The 22,010-nt window shown below is 39.1% G+C and overlaps 2 protein-coding genes across 3 annotated transcripts in view; one reads left to right on the forward strand and one right to left on the reverse strand.

The window, feature by feature from the left end:
- Nucleotides 1-12,873, forward strand: part of LOC126760732 (protein singed) — a 63,764-nt gene extending 50,891 nt beyond the window's left edge. For both annotated transcript variants that reach the window (XM_050476589.1, XM_050476590.1), the window contains 5 exons: nucleotides 8,337-8,757; nucleotides 8,822-8,917; nucleotides 8,997-9,470; nucleotides 9,531-9,779; nucleotides 9,843-12,873. In XM_050476589.1, coding sequence (XP_050332546.1) covers nucleotides 8,337-8,757; nucleotides 8,822-8,917; nucleotides 8,997-9,470; nucleotides 9,531-9,779; nucleotides 9,843-9,936 — 1,334 coding nt within the window. In that variant the 3' untranslated portion in view covers nucleotides 9,937-12,873. The remainder of the gene's footprint in view (nucleotides 1-8,336; nucleotides 8,758-8,821; nucleotides 8,918-8,996; nucleotides 9,471-9,530; nucleotides 9,780-9,842) is intronic.
- A 3,502-nt stretch (nucleotides 12,874-16,375) lies between these two features.
- On the reverse strand, nucleotides 16,376-20,228 carry LOC126758311 (dihydropyrimidine dehydrogenase [NADP(+)]-like). Its single transcript, XM_050472544.1, has 9 exons — nucleotides 20,056-20,228; nucleotides 19,937-19,997; nucleotides 19,771-19,881; nucleotides 19,051-19,695; nucleotides 18,589-18,984; nucleotides 17,064-18,527; nucleotides 16,770-17,006; nucleotides 16,551-16,708; nucleotides 16,376-16,490 (listed from the first exon to the last, which is right to left on the reverse strand). Exons 1-9 carry the CDS (start codon nucleotides 20,178-20,180, stop codon nucleotides 16,412-16,414), a joined length of 3,276 nt encoding a protein of 1,091 aa, XP_050328501.1. The 5' UTR covers nucleotides 20,181-20,228; the 3' UTR covers nucleotides 16,376-16,411.
- Nucleotides 20,229-22,010: the final 1,782 nt, after the last annotated feature.

Consider the following 22,010-nt stretch of genomic DNA (forward strand, 5'->3'; position numbering starts at 1 on the left):
ATGTTGGGATTTATCTTGAGGAGCAGCCATAAAGCCTAATTTAATTTATGGTATATTTAAATTTGATCATATATTTGAGATAAACTTTTCGTAGACCTCGTCTTACTGTACATATGCTCTTGTTATATTATCTATACCTTTCGAAGGGCTGCGACACTCTGACTTGGCGCTTATATATGCTTAAAAACCATTTCATTGAGATCTCTGTCTTACAAGTTCACTGCTGCTGAGACATATTCCGAAGAATTACGAATTCCCAGTGACGCTCTGATTATTTGTGGGGGTATAATTTTTGTGGACCATTTTACTCTATCATATCTATAAAATGTCTTATAAATATTAACTACGAGTACATATTCGAGTCTCTTATTTTATATATGTATTCCTTAAGTTTCCCTCCCAATACTTTGAATCAATTTAATATTGGAGACGATTACAGGAAAGTCCAGATTGCTCTGTAGTTATTACCAATAGTAAGCATACTATATTCTTATCTAATACTGAATTCGGTATCTACTAAATATTTAGCGTAGTAGAAAATCAGATAAATTTTGGTATCTATGAGAGAGCCAAAGGCGTAAGTAAAGAGGTTAAAAGTTCAGTTCTTTCTTTGAAGTCTCGACAAATTCAAAGTAAAGAAAGCAAACTTTTAAATTAACGTAAACGTACCTTTCGTCAGATAATAAAGTTATAATAAATAAATAATTTGGTTTGGACTAAAATTTTATTTTAAATCATCGCTTATGATCCCTAGGAAAAGAAGTTTTCGCTTCTATTGCCTCCTTCCGCTTTGTTTTAATGCACATATCTACAAACAACTATATGTATATATGTACATATATACATATACCATATATGTATGTATCATATAAATTATGAGTTTGTTAACTGTTCAGCAATTTTATGGATTTCAAGTGGAAGTTTAAATTGTATGCATTTGCCAACAACCATACTAATATTCGTTTTCTCCGAATTTACATTTTATAAGTGCTTGCTTTTAGTGAAATCGTTAAGCGTAAAATTCTGTGAAATTTAAAAACTCCAAAAAAAATATTCCAAATGCAACAAAATAAAAGAAAAATTGTATTTTGCCAAAGTAATATTTATTTATGAACACGCCGTATTCATATGAGAGCGCCCGGTGAGCAAAACAAACATGGAATTTTTATATAAAAACAAGAAAAAGCTTTAACTTCGGTTGCACTGAAGCTAATATACCCTTCACAGGTGCATTTCTTGTAGTAACTATGTGTCCCGTTTGTATGGAGGCTATATGCTATAGTGAGCCGATCTGAACAGTTTCTTCGGAGATTACATTGTTGCCTTAGAAAATAATCTGTACCAAATTTCGTGAATATATCTTGTTAAATGTGAAAGTTTTTCATATAAGAACTTGATTCCGATCGTTCAGTTTGTATGACAGCTATGTGTTCTAGTGGTCCGATATAGGCAGTTCCGACAAATGAGCAGCTTCTTGAAGAGAAAATGACGTCAGCAAAATTTCAAGACGATATCTTAAAAACTGAGGAACTAGTTCGTATATATACAGACAGACGGACATGGCTAAATCGACTCAGCTCAACGATCATTTATATATATATATACTTTATAGGGTCTCCGACGCTTCCTGCTGGGTGTTACAAACTTCGTGACAAACTTAAAGTACCCTGTTCAGGCTATAAATATATAAATTACTTTTTGAGGTTATAACATTTCAACCATTACAAGTTCACTAGTTTTGTTATTGATTATAAGAACTATCTGTTAGATGGATATGGTACAGTGCTAAAAATAGCCATTTAAGAGCTGAATATAAAAGTTTTTGTATTATTTTAACTTTTTCTAATAATTTTAATTCGTATTTAATAAATAATAATAATATAATGTTGTTCTCGTCATCTGTTTACTTATAAATACCACAAATCGTTTCCACTAAAGGCGACGCTACGCAATCACTAGGCACCCATAGTTGTAGTCGATTAAGTACTGTTACCCTGATAGCGTTAACCAAAAATATTTGGCGCGTGTTTTTTGTCATTGTAGCAACAATAACGCAGCCTATTCTTGTATTATATTCACTATGTGGTAGCATATTAACTCTTACTGGCATATTTTTCCTACAGGGCTTGAACTGTGTCACTGACCGGCGACTCACGCTTTATGCAACTGTCTGTCGCAAAATAAACTTCATTAAAGTTAGATAAATATAAACGCCAATGCAAGCATAAACACATAAGTATGTATGTGTGTGTATATATGTGTTGAAAGTATACCATATATGAGCATCTTTGAGAGTAAAAGTTGTTTGAAAAACAGACACGAAATGTTTTCTGCACAAACATTATTTAATGTCCTCGCTACTAATGACCGATATTGTTTACGAAAATAGAAAAAATAATTACTAATTTTGCGTTAAGAAAATAAATATGTACATATGTACACAATAATTTAATGCCTCGTTTGGCAAAACACAAATTCATATTAACACTTTCCTCTTCGTAAAGGCGAATTGCGTATTTGAAAACACTTTTCGACTTTTCGCCACTTACAGATTTGTGTTGATTTTTAACACTTTCATCTGCAAATTGTTATGGCAAGCGTCAAATTAGCCAAATAATGGCCGGCTTTACATGTCAATACGCTGTTGCCAACAATCGCAACGAAAACGCAGACGCGAAACAAAGCTTTTCTTGCCGTGAATAGCCGTTACCACTCTTCATTTCCCGCCTTTACCCCGCGTATTATCTATCAATCATTTAATCGCTTCATAAGTATTTCGCACGAAAGCTTTCAAAGCGCCCGAGATGCATAATTAGCCGATTGTTCAGTTTCTGCTTTCAATTGTTTTTGGACAAAACGAACCAAAAAACATTTGCACAAAACAATGCTAAATTTTCGTTAATTTTGTTTGTGCTTTTGTGTTCATTTCCTTTTCTAAGTCATCACAAAACATTTTATTTGGCGAAAATCGCGCTCGCCGTATTTCTTCTTTTCTGCTAATGATGAGACAGCGTTTTCTTTTTCACTGCTCCTAAGCAAATTTTTGCCAGCTTTTGTTTTGCTTTTTTATGTTTATTCGTGTTAGTTAAAAGTATACAGCATATATAAATTAAAATACAACTTAATAGTTTACAAAAACAAAGAAAATATTGATTTCGCTGAATAAACCGAAGTGAAACTGAATGAAAACAGAGACTAAATACAGTATTCCCCTCTTGAAAGGAACCGTTTTTTTATAATACTGTCTGAATTTTTATTTGAACAATTATTTTATTGTGGGTACACATTAAAACCAAAAATTAATTATGGGGAACAAAAGTAATATAAATTTTGATTTGTCACTATTCCGCATAATAAAAATTGTGCGGAAGATGGCGCGCCGAACATACTTCAACACTGTTCCCCTGAATTGCTCTCCGAGCCTATGGCTAAAGCACCTTGGCTATCACTTCTTCCTACAACCATCCAAAGGTACTAGACTTAAGAGTTGTACCTTGGACTATCTAAGCGGTCGACAATCATCGGTATTATTTCGAGGTAAACAATCAAAGTTATGGGGAATTAAACAGCGGGTTTCCTCAGAGTGGTGTACTCTTCCCGCTAATATTTAATCACTATCTCGAAACTCCCTCAACCACCAGAAGGAGTCTCCATAATCTTATACGCAGATGATAAGAAACCACCAGAAGGAGCCTCCATAACCTCATACGCAAATAATTTTACGGTAATGACGTCGGGAAATGGAATTGATGGCATGCGTTCAAAAGTGAATGTCTACCTCTCCGAACTTCCGCGCTTCCTCACCGCTAGGAGCCTAAAACTCTCTCCTTCTAAATTCGCGACCATCTTATTCACGAACTGGACGAAGGAGCACCGACTGAAACTGAACATTACTCGTTCTCTCCGTTGACGAAGTTAGAATTCCGACGGTAAATCACCTTAAAATTTTAGTAGTAACACTCGACAGTCTGCACTCCTTCACTTCGCACACCACCGCGATTGCAACTAAAGTAAGATCCTTAAAACGATGCCGACAACATACCAAGGCAATCGGCCGGCCAGTTATAAATTCCGCAATATGGTCGGCAGTAGGACGCAGATGGGATTATTTAAACCTGCCGAAATACCGCACTCCGAACAATTACAGGGTGTCTCCTGATGTCTCCCATCGAGCACATACACTGTAGGGTCTGCATGCTACTAGTAAAGGAGCATAACACCTTCCTCTCTAAGCAGTTTCTTCCCGGGTGTTTTCGATGAAATCGTCGACTCACTTAACCCCTTTTCTCCCTTTGGTCCAAACTCGTCGAAACTGCTCGTTTTCTGGGCCTGCCTTTAAGTGACCTCGATGACAACTAACTTCTTACTTCCCCCAAAAAGGGTCTAGGTAATTGCCACAACAACAACTACTATCTGCTGTGGAGACTTTTCAAAAGCTTAATCTAAGCTAATCAAATCTTAGAAAAAGAAAATGTGGGTTGTTTGGTTAGGTGATACTAGTATACCGGTCGGCTATCACGCCATACATACACCCACTTCTTAGTAACGCCAGATGGAGGATCAGTTTAATTTGAGCTGAAGCATGAAACTGTACTCAACGCTTTTTGTTGATAAATCATCTAGTTCCTTGAACTGCGGAGCCACTAGATATTTAAGACAATACCTAAATGACAATACTGTGATGTCAGTAGGTTGTGACCTGTCATTAGGCCAACAGTCCTTTGGGGACCGTGTGAGTGAAAAACATGGTTGTTTTTCTTCCGGGTTCTTGATCACGACCTGATACGACTATCAGCGCTTTCAGAAATCTAATTTTAATTGGAAATACTTTACTTCCGTATTTCCTGAACTTGCTCTGTACCTAGATGAATGGTACTTTTGACAATACAATCAGCTATTTCATATATCTACTTTCCGGCAGCCGTTACATCTAGTACCTTCCGGCTACTAAGGATCTTCTCTGACGTAATGCGATGTGAGATTATTGCCTTAATTGCCGACTGCCTATCTACATACCTATCTAAGTACATACTATCTATTTAGCCTTAGCTGAGAGTACACGAAGACCGTGTAGAGTAGCTTGTGCAAAAACTGAAGTCGCTTGGCCTTTTCAAGCGAAATGGATCTGCTCTATTGGCTATTGAAAAGTTCTAAAGAGATCCGACGTTTTCGAACCAAATTATCTTCAGCGATGTGGTCCATTTCTGGCATATAGGTATGTAAACAAGTAAAATTGCCGTATTTGGGGCGAAGAGCAACCTGAAGAGATTCAAGAGCAGTCATTTCATTTAGAAAAAAAACAGGTTTGGTGTGGTTTGTGGGCCGAAGGAAACATCGGTCCATATGATGCCAGTGAGAACGTAACGGTAACCGACTTTTTGATGCTCGCAATTGAAGCTCGTGTTCTCGGCGACATTTGGTGTCAACAAGACGGCACCACTTTCCATACATCGCATAAATCGTCATCAATGGATTTATTGAGAGAACACTTCGTTGAGCAGTTGATTTCACATTTTGGGCCGGTCGATTGGCTACCAAGATCGTGTGATATCACATCCTTAGACTTTTTTTTTTGTAGGGATATGTAAAGCCTAAAGTCCAAGCTGATAACATCGCTTTGATTCAGACCTTGGAGTAAAACATCATGCGTGTCATTCTCATGCATAACTCTTTTTTACGAAACGGTCACTTTACTTTAATAATTTTGCGCGCTGAAAAATTTCTCGGCGTTGTCAAGTGCATATTTGTAAAAAATCTATAATATTTTGAAGAAATTTCTAGATGTTGTTCAAACTTGAGTATGAATATCATGCATCACCCAATTCAAATTAATGCAGAATAAACTCAGTACAATTTCTAATTATTTGCTTTTTGTTTAGCTTCCTTCTTTTATGCTTTCAACATTTGCTTTTGCTCATGCGGTTTGGCGGCTGTCAACGGCCAAAGTAGCTACAGACGGTCACAATTTCAGCAAGCAAATCCATCAATGCTGCCTGTCAGTGACTGACCTTTCGCTACTCTTGCGCCTGTACGACACAAAAAAAAGTTGTTTTGATTGTTGTTGTTGGTCAAACATTTCTTTCTAGGCTTCTTACTTTTTGTGCTGTTGGCAATCGATGCATGTTTGTTGTTGTATTGCATATATACAAATGTTATTTGCATAGCAACATATGTGAGTAATATGTACATGTATGTATGTTTGCAAATACTTTTCACCAAGTATTGCTGCTCTGCCTTATTAGCCGCGCAATCTCTTTTTCCTTGGCACACTCACACATATGTATACACATACAGGCATTTTGCATCGTTCAATTTGCTTGGGCAAGCAGCGGCATTTCCATTGTAAATGCAATCAATGTATGTTACTATTGTTAATACTGTTGCTGTTGTTGTTGTTGATGTTGCTATTGTTGTTGCAAGAGTAGCCTTATCGCATTGTACGGTCATTACTTTCGACACAACTGCATTTTACGGTCCACAATTCTTCGCGGTTATGCTCGCTGCATACGCTTGCCCTCAGATGGGTGATTTAAAGCGCAATAAACTATCCTTCGCTTAAATTGACGTTGTTGTAAATCTAGCATTTAAGTGGGAAAGCGTGTCAATTACAAGCACCAAGCACTCTCAGCTGGTGCAACATCGTGCGCCAGCGTTGAAAGTACTCACTACCGCAGTCACAATTTATATATATGTATGTATGTACATACTTATATATTATATGTATGGTATGTATATATGTATGTATGTATGTCTGTTTGTTTTATTGTTGTGTTTGCTGCGTAATGCAACAACTGCTATTCTGTTATTCTGAAATTGCTGCTTGACTTGATAAGCCCATCCACAGGCATTCGTCGGCTTTAATCTCCGCTTTCATTAATGATTTGTTTATCTCTTGACCAATTAGCCTCTGTATAGTCTTATCAGTGACATATGGATATTTCTGCGTACGTACTATACATACACACATACATACTCATAAGCGTATGTATTAAGGCATGATGCTACTTCCTGTAAAAAGTGTTTTAATCACATTCTGATAGCATTTGAGAGGCGAGGGATACTTTTTATAATTGTTGATTGGAATGAGTAGAGCTCATCAGTCTTTTTTTTAGAGATGCCAACTTCATCCATCCATTCATGACCTGGTTAGGATCGCGTTTGAAAAATAAATACTTTGTTATGTGGAGAAGTGTTGAAGTAATACTTTGCTAGATTGGTCTCAAATATGTTTTTATTATGTGTTTAGAGAGATTTCATTAATACAGGGTGATTCAAGCATTCATTATTGAATTATATTCAGCCGAATAGACAACGTCCAGCACGCAGTGAAGAAAATAGAGCAGCCGTGGCTTAGCGTGTGCCCGAAGACCGTGGCGAATCGATTCGTTCGCCGTTTGTAGCGACTCGGACTGACGTATGGACTGACTTGGCGCATTTTATATTGAGATCTGAAATTTAAATCGTACAAAATACAGCTTGTGCAAGAACTGAAGCCGCTCGACCTTCCCAAGCGACATCGCTTTCGCTCTATGAGCTCTTGAAAAGTTCGCAGAAGATTAGAGGTTTTCGAGCCAAATTTTTTTCAGCTCATATCTGGCTCAATGCGTATGTAAAAAAGCGAAATTGCCGCATTTGGGACGAAGAGCAATCTGTAGAGATTCAAGAGCTGCCATTTCATTCAGAAAAAACAACGGTTTGGTGTAATTTGTGGGCGGTTAGAACCATCAGTCCATATTTCTTCAAATAATTATATCGGTGAGAATGTAACCGTCTATGACGACCGTTATAGCGCCATGATAACGGACTTTTTGATGGTTGAAAATGAAGCTCGTGATCTCAGCGACATTTGGTTTCAACAAGACGGCGCAACTTCCTACACATCGCATCAATTAATGGATTTATTGAGAGAACTGTTCGGTGAGCAGATAATTTCACGTTTTGGACCGGTCAATTGGCCACCAAGTTCGTATGATATCACACCGTTAGCAATACAAATCTACCGATATCTTTTTAATCCAGTTTCGATACCTGTCCCAAACAACATGAAAGTAGTTCAGGGCAAAGTATCTAGCAAAAAATATTTGCTTGTTTCTAGATTTTTTTGAAACTTGGAAACTCTGAAAACTACAAATAATATCATTTTGCTAATAGTAGGCTCAAATCTCAAAGAAACTCCCGTATTGCCAAACCACTTTAAAAACAAAAGTCTCCTGAATCTCAAGTTTGGAACAAACTTCACTCATTAGTACTACAGACTGCTTATTTTTACAATCTTCTACGCTTTCTAAACAAACTAATGGCTGTATTAAAATCCCTCCATTACTCGCTCTTTTCAGGTATTATATATTTACGATCTCATCTAAACAAATATCTCTCGGTCGACACGTTCGGCAATGTGCTCTGCGAGAGCGATGAACGCGATGCTGGCAGCCGCTTCCAGATAAGCATCAGCGAGGATGGCACCGGACGTTGGGCGTTGAAGAATGAATCGCGCGGTTACTTCCTTGGCGGCACACCCGACAAACTCGTCTGCACCGCAAAAACGCCCAGCTCCAGCGAGTTCTGGACCGTGCACCTGGCCGCCAGGCCACAAGTGAATTTGCGCTCAATCGGCCGCAAGCGTTTCGCACATCTGTCCGAATCACAAGACGAGATACATGTCGATGCGAATATACCATGGGGCGAGGATACGCTCTTCACATTGGAGTTCCGCGCCGAGGAGGGCGGACGTTATGCTTTGCATACATGCAACAACAAGTAAGCACTGCGCTCCGCCGCGCAATTACAACAAATGCAATGACTCTACTACTTTTCTTGTTAGGTATTTGAATGCTAACGGCAAACTGCAGACCGTTTGCAATGAGGATTGTCTCTTCAGCGCTGAATACCATGGCGGACACTTGGCGTTGCGTGACAAGTGAGTTTGATTGATGCATTGCGAATGATCGATGACAATTAATTAATTTGAATTTCTTTCTACTCCTCGTTTGTGTCAGGCAAAGCCAGTATCTATCGCCAATTGGCTCGAAAGCTGTGCTGAAATCACGTTCCTCGACGGTGACACGTGATGAGCTCTTCTCATTAGAGGACTCCTTGCCGCAAGCCTCATTCATAGCCGAGTTGAATTCGCGTTATGTGTCGGTGAAGCAGGGCGTCGATGTGACCGCCAATCAGGATGAGGTGGGTGAGAACGAGACATTCCAGCTGGAGTTTGACTGGTCCGCCCATCGTTGGGCGTTGCGCACCACACAGGACCGCTACTGGTGTCTGACCGCTGGCGGTGGCATACAAGCCACCGGCAATCGTCGTTGTGCCGATGCGCTCTTCGAGCTGGTCTGGCATGGTGACGGTTCGCTGTCCTTCCGCGCGAATAATGGCAAGTTTTTGGCCACCAAACGTTCCGGACACTTATTCGCCACATCCGAGAGCATTGAGGAGATCACGAAATTCTACTTCTATTTGATAAATAGGTAACAGCTAGCTGCTAACATTTTTGTGTAATTTTTTGTATTAAAACATATGCTTTGCAGACCCATACTTGTACTTAAATGTGAGCAGGGCTTTGTCGGCTACCGCACGCCCGGCAATCTCAAGTTGGAATGCAACAAGGCCACCTACGAGACGATTTTGGTGGAGCGCGCCCAGAAGGGTCTGGTGCACTTGAAGGCACACAGCGGCAAATACTGGCGCATCGACGGCGAAGGTATCTCCGTGGATGCGGATGCGCCCGCCGATGGCTTCTACTTGGAGCTGCGCGAGCCGACCCGAATCTGCATAAGGTACACAAATCTTCTTTATATTATAAAGACTTACTAAATTTGCTCTTCATGCACTGCTTTCAGATCGCAAACTGGCAAATATTTGGGCGCTACGAAAAATGGCGCGTTCAAGCTGCTCGACGATGGCACCGACTCGGCCACACAGTGGGAATTCTAAGCGACTTCAAGGCGCTGCAATGGGCTGGGCGATTGCTTAATTGATAAATAACACACTTTGTATGCAATTCAGTAGCAGGCAGGCATGCAAAAGCGGGAGCAGTGAGGAAAAGTGAAGTAAACAAAGAAAAATTGTTTGCCAATAAGGATCGTGAAAAAAACCTAGCGTTCACACACACACATAAACATACATATGCATACATTTAAGTAAAAGTGAGTCAAAAAATTAAGAAAAATAATAATAATCAAATAAAAAAGAAACGAGAAAGCAAACGCAAATAAGTTAAATGATAATGAATTGAAATATTAAAATAAATCGCATGCAATTTTTACTGAAATATCATGCGATTGTGGCGAAACGTAGCAAACCGCAATACAATTCAATTGGAGATTTTATAAGGCAAATAAATACATCAATAATTAATGTAGTAATTAAAGTAATTTGTATGAAAATTAAAATGGTAATCATGCCCTTTTAAAGAAACGCTTTTACATACATACTTACATGCATACATACATATATACATAGAGCATGCATACATATTCACAGCATAATATTTTTATACCATTAAACAGAGGTGGCAAATATTGCAAATGAAACTGAAATTTATGAAAGTTAATATAAAAATACAACAAAAACAAAAAATAAAAACAAATATAATATAAAAACAACAAAACAAATTGTCAACAAAAACAGGAAACGCACAATTTTTTACATACTTTTATACAGCAACAAAAGTCTAGCTTTTATACCGTGCAAAGAAAAAAACAACAACAACAAAATAATTATATATAACATTTACACTGTCATGTGTAGGCAAGTAGGCGGCAAAGTGGCGACAAGTACTGTGGAAAATCGTGCAAAATTCTAAATTTCGAAGAGGATTTAAATAAAAAGTCTTGGATTCGTTGGTTATTCTCAAAACTTTAATTCACTTGCATACAAGTATAGTCCAGTTCAATACTTCGCTTCGAAAAAAATTTCTCGAACTGGAAGTGACTTCGAAAACGACTGATTTTGTTACCTTTTTTTACTTTTTTTGAATACAAAAGCAAATTTTTCGAATATAAAAACCACAAAAAATTTGATTTTTACTACTCAAATTGAATTGTAGCGCATAACAGTACAAAAGTGGTGAAAATTAACGGACCGTTTGCGAAAAAATTTTTAATTTTCAAAAAAAATTTCAAATCGGAATATTTTACATACCAATATATCCGTGGAATACAATAAAATTAGCTTAAGGAGACTTAAAATATCCGTGGTAAGCAGTAAAAGTAGCTTAAGGCGACTTAAAATATCCGTGGCAAGCAGTAAAAGTAGCTTAAGGCGCCTCAAAAATTCTGCTTTAATTATTTTCGAATATGTGAGACATGAGCTAGATTGAAAACTTCTAATTATGATAAAACAGTGATCAAGAAAATGCAAAATGTCTCATTGGAAATCAAAATGCCTACAATAGCTGAAGACAATCTAACCTAATTTAGCATATATGTACGTAACCACAGTTACATATTTTTTAATTAAAATTATTTCATCTTTTTTTCATATAAATCACTTGTCGTAAACTTTGCGCTGCACTTGTCTTGCACTGAAGTGTGTTGCGTAATAAAAATGCCAATTTTGTGAGTCCTTCCGTTGCAAGTCCTTTTTATATAGTGTGAAAAATAAAAAAAAAAAACATAAAATTTACCTACATAAATAGTAAGCATAAAAAATATATATAAAATCACTAAAATCGAGCGTTTGGCATTGGAATTTGTAAAATTATTTAAGTATTTTATATAAAAGAAATCTATAAGTCGCAATTTTATTGACAATGCGTGAATATTTTAAATGCTTTTTTAGCAATTTTAATCAGAAACTCCTCCAATATATGTATGCGTATATATTCCTATTAAAAAAAAGCATTACAATCTACATTTTATATATCGATTATGTATAAGTAAGTTATATATGCGAAATTCATGCAGGCATAAGTGAGGTTATGCACGCGTGTACGTATACTTATGTGTGAGAGCCCAGCACAGCAGGCTGGCAACAAAAGTGAATTAATAGAAGTAAAAAATAAATGAAAATAAAATAAAATGCGCGCAAAGCGTTAAAAGCGTAGAAGAAAGCGCGTAGTGCAGACAACAAAATTGTATTATAATTTAAAAAATATATAAACGCTAACAGCGCAAATACGTTCCATATGATTTGAGAGGAGAGTTTGCAATATATTTTTTATTTTTGTTACCTGTGTGTGTTTCGTTTATAATAAATATTTTTTTTTGTAGAATTTCAAAACAATTTTTATAATATTAAAAATAGTATACATACATACATATGTATTTGAAAAATCTCCAAAAATATTTTATTTCATGCGCACTCTTACATTACTCTTAATACTTTTTATTTATACAAATTCCAACGAATTTATAATTATTCTCTAATATTTGTGTAATTACATACCAGCATAAATAAATACCCCCACCCACGCACATACATGCATATGTGCTCGTGTATTTGTAGCCTTTTGATTTTAATATTTCAGTACACAGCATCATTTCCTAATAGTTTGTAATTTCACTGCGTTGTTCATGTCACTCAATTAGATTTTAACCTGCACATACATACATACATGCATATATAAATTTATATATATTAATAAATATCTCTACTATGATTTGTATTTAAATGTCTTTGCGAACCGATTTTGAGTTCAATTTGTTCCAAGCACCACTTCCACTTGTATTTACGCAAAATGCCGTGGCAAAGTTCATGCAATTAAAATCTATCAAAATAAATATGTATTTATAATTAGAAAGCAGAAGCAAAAGTGGTTATTTACATAAAAAAAGTAAATAAGAATTAATGAAAGAGCATTATGTGAAACTAAAGCGATATCAATATCAATAAAGGACACTTATTATATCATGTATTCATACTCTAAAACTTTGCATTTATTTATTCGAGAATTTATATGTATGAAGGGGTGTTTGTAATATAAATTACGCATGTAAATCTTTTTATACCCTGAACAGGGTAAATTAAGTTTGTCACGATGTTTGTAACACCCAAAAAGAAGCGTCGGAGACCCTATGATCAGTATGTTGAGCTGAGTCGATTTAACCATGCCCGTCTGTCCCTCTGTCTGTCCGTCCGTCTGTATATATACGAACTAGTCCCTCAGTTTTAAGTTATCGTTTTGAAATTTTGCAAACGTCATTTTCTCTTCAAGAAGCCGCTCATTCATCGGAACGGCCGATATCGGACCACTATAACATATAGCTGCCATATAAACTGAACGATCGGAATCAAGTTCTTGTATGGAAAACTTTCACATTTGACAACGTATCTTCACCAAATTTGGTATAGATTATTTTCTAAGGCAACAATGTAATCTCCGAAGAAATTGTTCAGATCGGTTAACTATAGCATATAGCTTCCATACAAACTGAACACATAGTTACTAAAAGAAATGCACCTGTGAAGGGTATATTAGTTTCGGTGCAGCCGAAGTTAACGTTTTTTCTTGTTCTTTACTGGCGTAGACATCGCTTATACGGTTATAGCCGAGTTTACAACAGTGCGCCAGTCGTTCATCCTTTTCGGCGCCAATTGAAATGAAGTCAGGTTCTTCGTCAACTGGTATTTCCAACGGTGTGGAGGTCTTCCTCTTCCTCTGCTTGTCCCGGCGAGTACTGTTCGCAGAGCTGTGTTCATCTATTCGGACGACATGACCTAGCCAGCATAGCCGCTGTCTCTTAATACACTGAACTATGTCAATGCCGTCGTATATCTCATTCAACTCATAGTTCCATCGAATGCGAATTCTCCGTGGCCAACGCGCAAAGAACCATAAATCTTCCGCAGAGCATTTCTCTCAAAAACTCGTAACGTCGACTCATCAGATGTCATCAATCATGTCCCAGCACCGTATAGCATGACCGGAATATTGCGTAACTTGTAGAATTTGGTCATTGTTCATCAAGATAAGACTTTACTATTCAATTGCCTACTCAGTCCGAAGTACCACCTGTTGACAAGAGTTATTCTACGTTGGATTTCAAGCCGGATGTTGTTGTTGGTGTTAATACTGGCTCAAAGTTGGATGAATTTATCTACGACTTCGAAGTTAGGGCTGTCAACAGTGATGTGGGAACCAAGTGCCACGACTGTTTGTTTGATGACGGGATATATTTCTTCTTGCCCTCGTTCACTACCAGACCCCTTTGTTTCACTTCATTATCCAGTCTGGAGAAAGCAGAACTAGCGGTGCGGTTGTTGAGGCCAATGATATCGATGTCATCGGCTTAAGCCAGCAGCTGCACACTCTTTTAGATGATTGTATCTGCTCGATTTAGCTCTGCAGCTCGAATTATTTTTACCGGAAGTAGATTGTCGTATGATAGGGAGTCGTCTTGAATGAAACGTCGTTCCATACCAAAGCTCGGAGGACCTCGGAGAGGTCCTTAACAATCCTGACGAAACTTTTGGTATTACTCAACATCAGTTTACACAGCCGTATCGGCTTTGCGGGGATCCCAAATTGAGTCATAGCGGCATAAAGACAGCTATTTTTCGTGTTGTCGAAAAGCAGTTTGGAAATCGGCGAAGAGGTGGTGTGTGTCGATCATCTTTTCAAGATTTTTCGCATGGTCAATATCTGGTTAGTTGTGGATTCACCTAATAATAGCAGATCCCATCGGATATGAATTTAGGCTGGTCCATTGAAATAAGATTAGGATAGGTCGTAGGGCCGATTCAAGATCGATGTATCTCGCTTGGACAGATATTCGTGCTTTGTGTTACCCATAAACACCTAAAAGGGAACATTAGATCTTCATAGATCGACAAAGTGTTTTGACCTTACCACAACTTTATTAAGGCGGTGTTTACCAAAATATTTCAGCTTCAGTCAGTATAAAGTCGGAGGAAAATCAGAACACCGACTACTGCAGCGATTTTGAGTAAATTAGGTCATGCATTCCTTGTCTTGTTTTGAGCGCAGAGTCAGCGAGCTAAAAGGCAGTACATCCTCTTATGGAGTGAATGCACACCTCTCTGAAGGTAGCTGCACTTCCGAGCTGTACATCTACTGCTACATTGATGGTAGCAAAAGTTAACTGCAGCCTTTCTGCAACGGCTTCTTCTAGTCCACAAATTCCTCGCATGTGTGTGAGCTGAAAGGGCACTGCCAGGAGAATGGTCGCGATGCAGAGATCTAGATTGTAAGTAATGCAATCGAAGCAGGGAGGAGAATTCAGTGTATCTCTGCTCGGAGTCCCTCATATACCCAGCTTCTCTAAGTCTAATAGCAGACCCGTGGATTAGATTGTAAACGGTGTTCAGGATTTTTTCTTTAAACAAAGGAGCTACATCGTCTGCATAGGCAACCACCAGACAGCATCATTCATCAAGACCTTCACAACTAGGATCCGAAGCAAAGGGATTAGAATGCCATTTACGAAGTGCCCCTATTTAGTTTTCGAAGTGCTCGTGCACTAACCTAATCCGCCATAAGCGTTCTGCCGCAAAGGAGATTATAAATAATATGTTTGAGATTGGAAGGGCTGAAAAAACGGATAATGCAGCACGAAAATCGAGATGAAAAGCGAAGTCGTCTCAATCGGTCCAATCTGACGTTCAGACTTCTTGTTGGCACTGAAAAAATTAGAAATATAGTGATACTGAATCTTAAACAGTACTTGGTTAGCCTAATCGTGTCCTCTTCCCCGTCCCTTCCCCTCTTTTCCAACCTTTGTCCTCGTATCGTTCTGGTATCAATTGAATGTCCAACGATTCCGACATATACTACTATTTCACTCTTAATTGCGAAATCTCATTGTCATCCCTGTCCGTCGGTTGAGGAGGGCAAAACAAGATGTCGACCAGCAACCTCTTTAGGATACTATATGTAGTCTTCATTCTCAAGTCACTCGCCGGCAGTACTTGTAGTGTGAATAAAATTGCAGACTAACCATTTGGTTAGATGAATAATATTTGGAGGCTCTCAGGGACATGACTACCGAAACAAGAAAGAATCTGGGTTTTTTCTAAACAGCTGAGTATAACCGATCCCTATGACTCAAGCTAAGCTCACTTGTCTGACACGCCTTTACCCACGTGGAAACCGCCGTTTACCAAAGCCTACTGTTAAGTGGTTTAGAAGAGTTTATTTTGCGCTTTACCCCAATATAGGGTGCAGGTATTCACTACAACAATAATGATACAAGCAATTTCTTTTTTGTTGGAATAAAGTCTGGGTAAAAGGGAGCTTGGTCTTTTATCTTTTACGGTTCTTATCAAGCCATTTGCAGACGATAGTTCAGTTCGTTCAGTTCAATCTTCAAATTGGAATATGTTAATCCACCTTTCACTCCTGAGATAAATGTAATTAAAGTAAAATAGTATATTTCTTAGAAAATATATTTCATAACAAATAAGTGCAGAAGCTAATTGAAAAAAAGTTGATTGGATAAAATTGATTTTATTTTTTGGGAACCTCAATTACTGTGTTCTCCCCACAGCCGCGCTTTATGACGTGGGGTATTTTCTTAGGAACCATTCTGAAAACAAGAAAAAGGAAAATATATTACCGTCATCTAAGCCGCTCAAAGTATATTTACGTGATGCAATCGATGATGGGGCATACAGACACGCAAAGGGTACAACCGGTGCAGTCATCACCGATCAGTGGAATATGCGTTTTGGCGTCGAATTCTATAGCCTGGTAACCAGAGTCATTGCATGTGAGGTAGCATTTACCGCAATTTACGCATAGGTCCTGGAAATGAAGCCAAATAATAGATAACATTTGACGGAATGTTGGGTTTTATAGTAATTACAGGGTTAATAAGAGCCACTTTCTGCTGCTTGGTGTCCAGCTCCTTAAAAGTGCCAATGCGACTGAGCGCTTTGCCAATCACATCGTTTACATACAACGCGGGTTTCGGTTTACCACCGCCAGACTTCTTCTTGTCAGCTACCGTAGCTTTATCCTTTGACAGTGGACCCTTCTCTTTGCGTTCCTTAAAGAGTTTTTCTTCTCGCTGTTGCTTATATGGACCAAAGAAGCCCAACGTCTTTGAAGATATTATATAATCAATTTGGTAAAGTTAAAACTAAATATAAGACTTTACCTTATCTTTGTTGCCTTCGGCTGAGAGATGCACAACAGGCTTACCCTTCTGATGTAAGGGAGTTGGCGCTGATTGACCGTCCCACAGTTCGGGATTTTTTGGCGGTGGATTCGCTTTTAAATACAACAAAGTTTGTAAACTACTCTTAAAATCCTGTACTACAGTATAATCCTGATTCTGCACGGCCGAACATACTTGAAGAGCTGAGGCGCCAGCATGTAGAAACTGTAATGCTGCATCACCAGAATCCACACCGCCACAGCCAAGTATGGCTAGCCCTGGTACTTTATTACCGATAGCCGAGATCGCTCTCAACGCCATCGGGCGTGTTGCGTTCCCCGACATGCCACCATATGTGGTGCGTTTCTCATCGCCCACAGCCGGCCATGCAGTGCCGTCGGCTTTTAGAAGCATCAACGTCTGCACAGTATTAATAACGGTTACGCCAGCAGCTCCACCACGCTTAACAGCAGTTGCGATATCTACTATTTCGGTGATGTTCGGTGTTAATTTGACAAAAACTGGTACACTAACAGATTCGCTGACCCATTTCGAAACTTTTTGAACCAGTTCGGGCACTTGACCAATGGCCAAACCCATGCCGGACTCACCCATGCCATGTGGACAAGAAAGATTCAGCTCAATAGCGTCGGCACCGCTCTTCTCTGCCTTAGGCGCCATATCCTTCCAGTCTGCTTCGCTATCAGGGCACATTATACTGGCGATTACAATTTTATCGGGAAAATCTTTTTTGAGTTCAGCTATAGTCTTATACCAATAATCGGCACGTTTCTCCGATATTAATTCGATGTTAAGGAAAGCGCCCTGATTCGGTCCATAGTTGTAACCTGATGTCGTACCACGTACTATACGTGGTGAGACATTGGTCACCATATCTTTGTCGAGACAAAATGTTTTCACAACAACGAATCCCCAACCCTGTTCGAAGGCGCGACGACACATAGCAGCCGTTGTTGTAGGCGGCGCGGAAGACAAGCCAAACGGATTCGGGAACTTGAGTGCGCGCATCTCTTTCTTGCAAGTTTTACGATCTAAATACTCGTAACAGACATCAACGGACAAGTCTACGTTATCGATTTCAGTATAGAAAAGTGGTAAATCGGCTGGCGTGTTAAGTGGTAGACCTTCGAGTTGGCAATGAATACTCCAAGCAGCGACTTTACCATCGTTCACTGATTCCACAGTGGTCTTGGCAATACCGCCTAAGTCACCACCACAAAACACTTGTGGTACGCTGGTTTGTAGAGTTTTCGGATCGACTTTCGGTAGATTATTTTTGTTGAGTTTCACTGGTTTCATGGCATCAATCACTTCATTCTCATTTAGCCCAGAGCCAAAGGCAGATATGACAAAGTCCGCTGGCAGATACGTTTTCTGATCCTTGTCCTCTCTAATAGTGCCATCTAAGTCCATATCGGTGCGTATGAATTCAACAGAAACAATCTGCGAAATAAATTGTTCAAAACAAAAGCTTTCAATGATATTGAGTGGCAGCCCTACACACCTTATTGTCCTCCAAAATCACCTTGCTGGCCTTCGAGTACGGCACCAATTCACACCACTCTTCGCGTGCCAACTCAACCTCCTCGGGTAAGGCTGGTATAAGCGCTGTACTATGCAAAAACACGACAAGCACACGTTCCGCGCCACAACGCCATGCAGCAGACGCGCAATCGAAGGCTGTGTCGCCAGCGCCCAACACAATCACATTGCCTGACAACTTGGGGAGTTTGCTATCTTTGCTTATACCATGTTTGGAGCCGCCTGCCACGCAGGGTAGAAAACTTTTCGATGTATAAAATCCCATAGATTCATCCAAGCCGCAGAAAACCGGATCAATATTTGGTTCGGGCAAACCTATGCCCAAGAAAACTGCATGATTGCCTCCTTTCAGTAAACCCTAACACATCAAAGGTGCAAAATTAGTATAAAACATCGTTTTACCACTGCTTACTTATCATCTTACATCAACCGTTATGTCCTTGGTGGACAAACAACGATTCAACTCAAACTTCACACCCAAGTCCTTTACGAGTTTAATCTCGAAATTGACCGCGTCGACAGGTAAACGAAATTGCGGTATCTCCGCTGCACTCAATCCACCCAGAAAAGCGTTCTTCTCATAGATCGTCACATCTTTATAACCCAAACGACCCAAGTAAGTTGCGCACGATAGCGAAGCCGGCCCACCGCCTATTAGAGCAATCTTCTTTTTGGGATCTTTCAGCTTCTGCGCATTGGGCGGCACTATTTGAGGCACTCCCATCTCCTTGAAACGTTCGGTGGCGAAATGCTGCAAGCCGCTAATGTTGATAGGACCCTCTTCGGTAGCTTGCAAATTGCAGCCACCAACACAGAGGTCGCTGGTGGAGCACACCATGCCGCAAGTAAGACCCAGCGGATTGTCGGAGAATATTATCTTGGCAGCACCATAATAATTCTTATTGGCGATGCTTGTGATGAAAGATTTTATGTCGATTTGTGTCGGACAAGATTTCTGACAAGGTGCATCGGCGCACTTGAGACAACGCGCTGCCTCTTTGAGCGCACCACGTTCCGAGAGTGTTGTATGCTTGATGTCTTCAAAGTTGTTCAAAAGCTTCGACTGTCCCTGTAGCGCAACAGAATATCGAAAATAAAATTATATGTGAGTAGTAAGCTGAGCAGAACTTTATGTGCCATTTACCGTTGGGTTGCGCTCACTGTTGCGCTTCCAGTGTTTCTTCGCGGTCTTGGTCTCGGCTGTTGGAACCACACAGCACTTGCATTTACAGCAGGCATGCTGTGCAAGTTTTTTCTGAAAGAATATCAAGTTTAGTCGTAGTTAGTTCGTTTGTAAGAAGTCGTTTTACTGTCGTTTCGGGCGGGTCCTTCGAGAGTATTCCCTCCGGGCATTTAGTTTTGGATTTGGACCTGGAAAAATAAATATTTCAACTTCATGCGTACATCTTTAAAAGAGCTCTTCATTTACGTTAGGCAAGTCTGTGTGTGAAAATCCGCAAGAGAGAGTACGCGCAAGGGTGTCGCACCAAGTCGCCGTGGAACGCGTTGCGAGATCAGTAATGACGCGCGTAAATGTGCTATTTTTGTAAACATTTACAAAAATATAGAGATTTTTTTTGATAAAATATAGAAATGCTTTTGTAAAAATGGAGATTATATGATGATTTTCAGAATATTTTTTGAAAACTTTCTGTCAACGTCTTTTACAGCTTTTATACCCGTTTGACATTATTTACAAGCATGTGAATTTTGTGTAATTATGTTTGCGATAAAGTCTTGAAATCGATTTTTAATATATTTTTGAGGGAACTGTAACTTATGGAACTCTTTCTTAAGGTTTTGAGTCAGTTCAATGAGCGTGCTTGTTTTTAGCTCTAAACCCTCTCTTTCGCTCTTTAAATTCCCCCATTTCACCTTCGCATATTCGGCAATACTGTTAGCTCTATCAAGTGAGAGTACATAATTTTAGGCTTAGGCACAGACTTTAAAATTAAACCTTCCCATATCCTCTTTAGTAGTCGGTTTTGTCGCAATTCTTCACAGATTTCGACTTTTCATTGTTATATTTGGTCTCCTAAGAATTAGCACACCACGCGCTCTTTTTTGAGTATCAGATTGTTTAGATCGCTAACTAAATCGCTTACTGAAAGCAATGCCATTCGTTGTTCTAGCAGTGACATTAATATAAGTATCACCCATCTCCGCGTAATTGGTCAATAAATTCGCTTTTCGAGCTTGGAAAGCCTACCCGTGGAATTTCCTAAAAAATTTCTATATAATAAAACATAAGACCACTACGAATCGACAAAGCGCTTTGAACCTATCACAAATTTGTTGAGACGACTAATGTCAGTTCCGGCTACGTCTTTTGGTTCACCGATTGTAAGATTGCTGAGATACTTCAACTATAGTCTTGCAAAGTGTCTGGATGTCTTCACCTCACTCCCTTACATACACAACTTTCAAAACATGCGTCCGTCAAAATTTTTAGCCTTATGGCATGAACGCCTCTGGGAAAATGTTCAGTAAGAACTGCTATTATTGCGGAAAGATGAAATTTGCTAAGCGCAAGTAATTCAGAAGACCTCCTACGTTCTACTCTAGGCCAAAAGCAACTTGCAGTCGCATACGAGCGAATCGTCAGCCAGCGCTGAGCGCACGCAAGGTCCCTAGGTCCAGTATTATATCGCAAGATGCCAATTGAGATCCAACTCGGTCCCATTTCGATGTTAGCGACTTTGAAGAACTACTCAAACTATGAAATATTGCGGATACAATTATCTGTCTTCATATATAGCTACCGAAGACACTCAGTTTATAACTTTACTCTCCACCCGGAACATCCTCAGTTGACAATATGTTCATTATACACTAATAGAAATAGACGCCCATAGCGTCAGCTCTGAAAAAGCTTTTCCGAGTCGTTTAATAATAAACGAAACCGATTAATAATAAATTAAACACCAGTAGAAATAACGAATAAACGCAGATCCAGCATTCATATCATTATCCAATAGATAATATTCGACTCAATAGACCACGTCCAGCACGCAATGAAGAAAATATAGCAGCTCTAGCTGAGCGTGTACACGAAGACCGTGGAGAGTCGATACGGCGCCGTTCGCAGCAACTCTGACTGATGATCTGATCTTAAATTGAAGGCGTACAAAATACATCTTGTACAAGAACTAAAGCCGTTCGACCTTCCCAAGCGACATCACTTCGCTCTATGAGCTCTTGAAAAGTTCCAAAAGATCAGACATTTTCGAGTCCAATTTTGTTCAGCGATGAGACCCATTTCTGGCTCAATGGGTATGTAAACAAACAAAGTTGTCGGACTTGGGATAAAGAGCAACCTGAAGAGATTCAAGATTTGGTGTGTAGGTAGCTAGAATCATTGGTCCATATTTTTTCAAAAATGGT

Source organism: Bactrocera neohumeralis, chromosome 5 (assembly GCF_024586455.1).
Source record: "Bactrocera neohumeralis isolate Rockhampton chromosome 5, APGP_CSIRO_Bneo_wtdbg2-racon-allhic-juicebox.fasta_v2, whole genome shotgun sequence".
Taxonomy (NCBI): Eukaryota; Metazoa; Arthropoda; class Insecta; order Diptera; family Tephritidae; genus Bactrocera; species Bactrocera neohumeralis.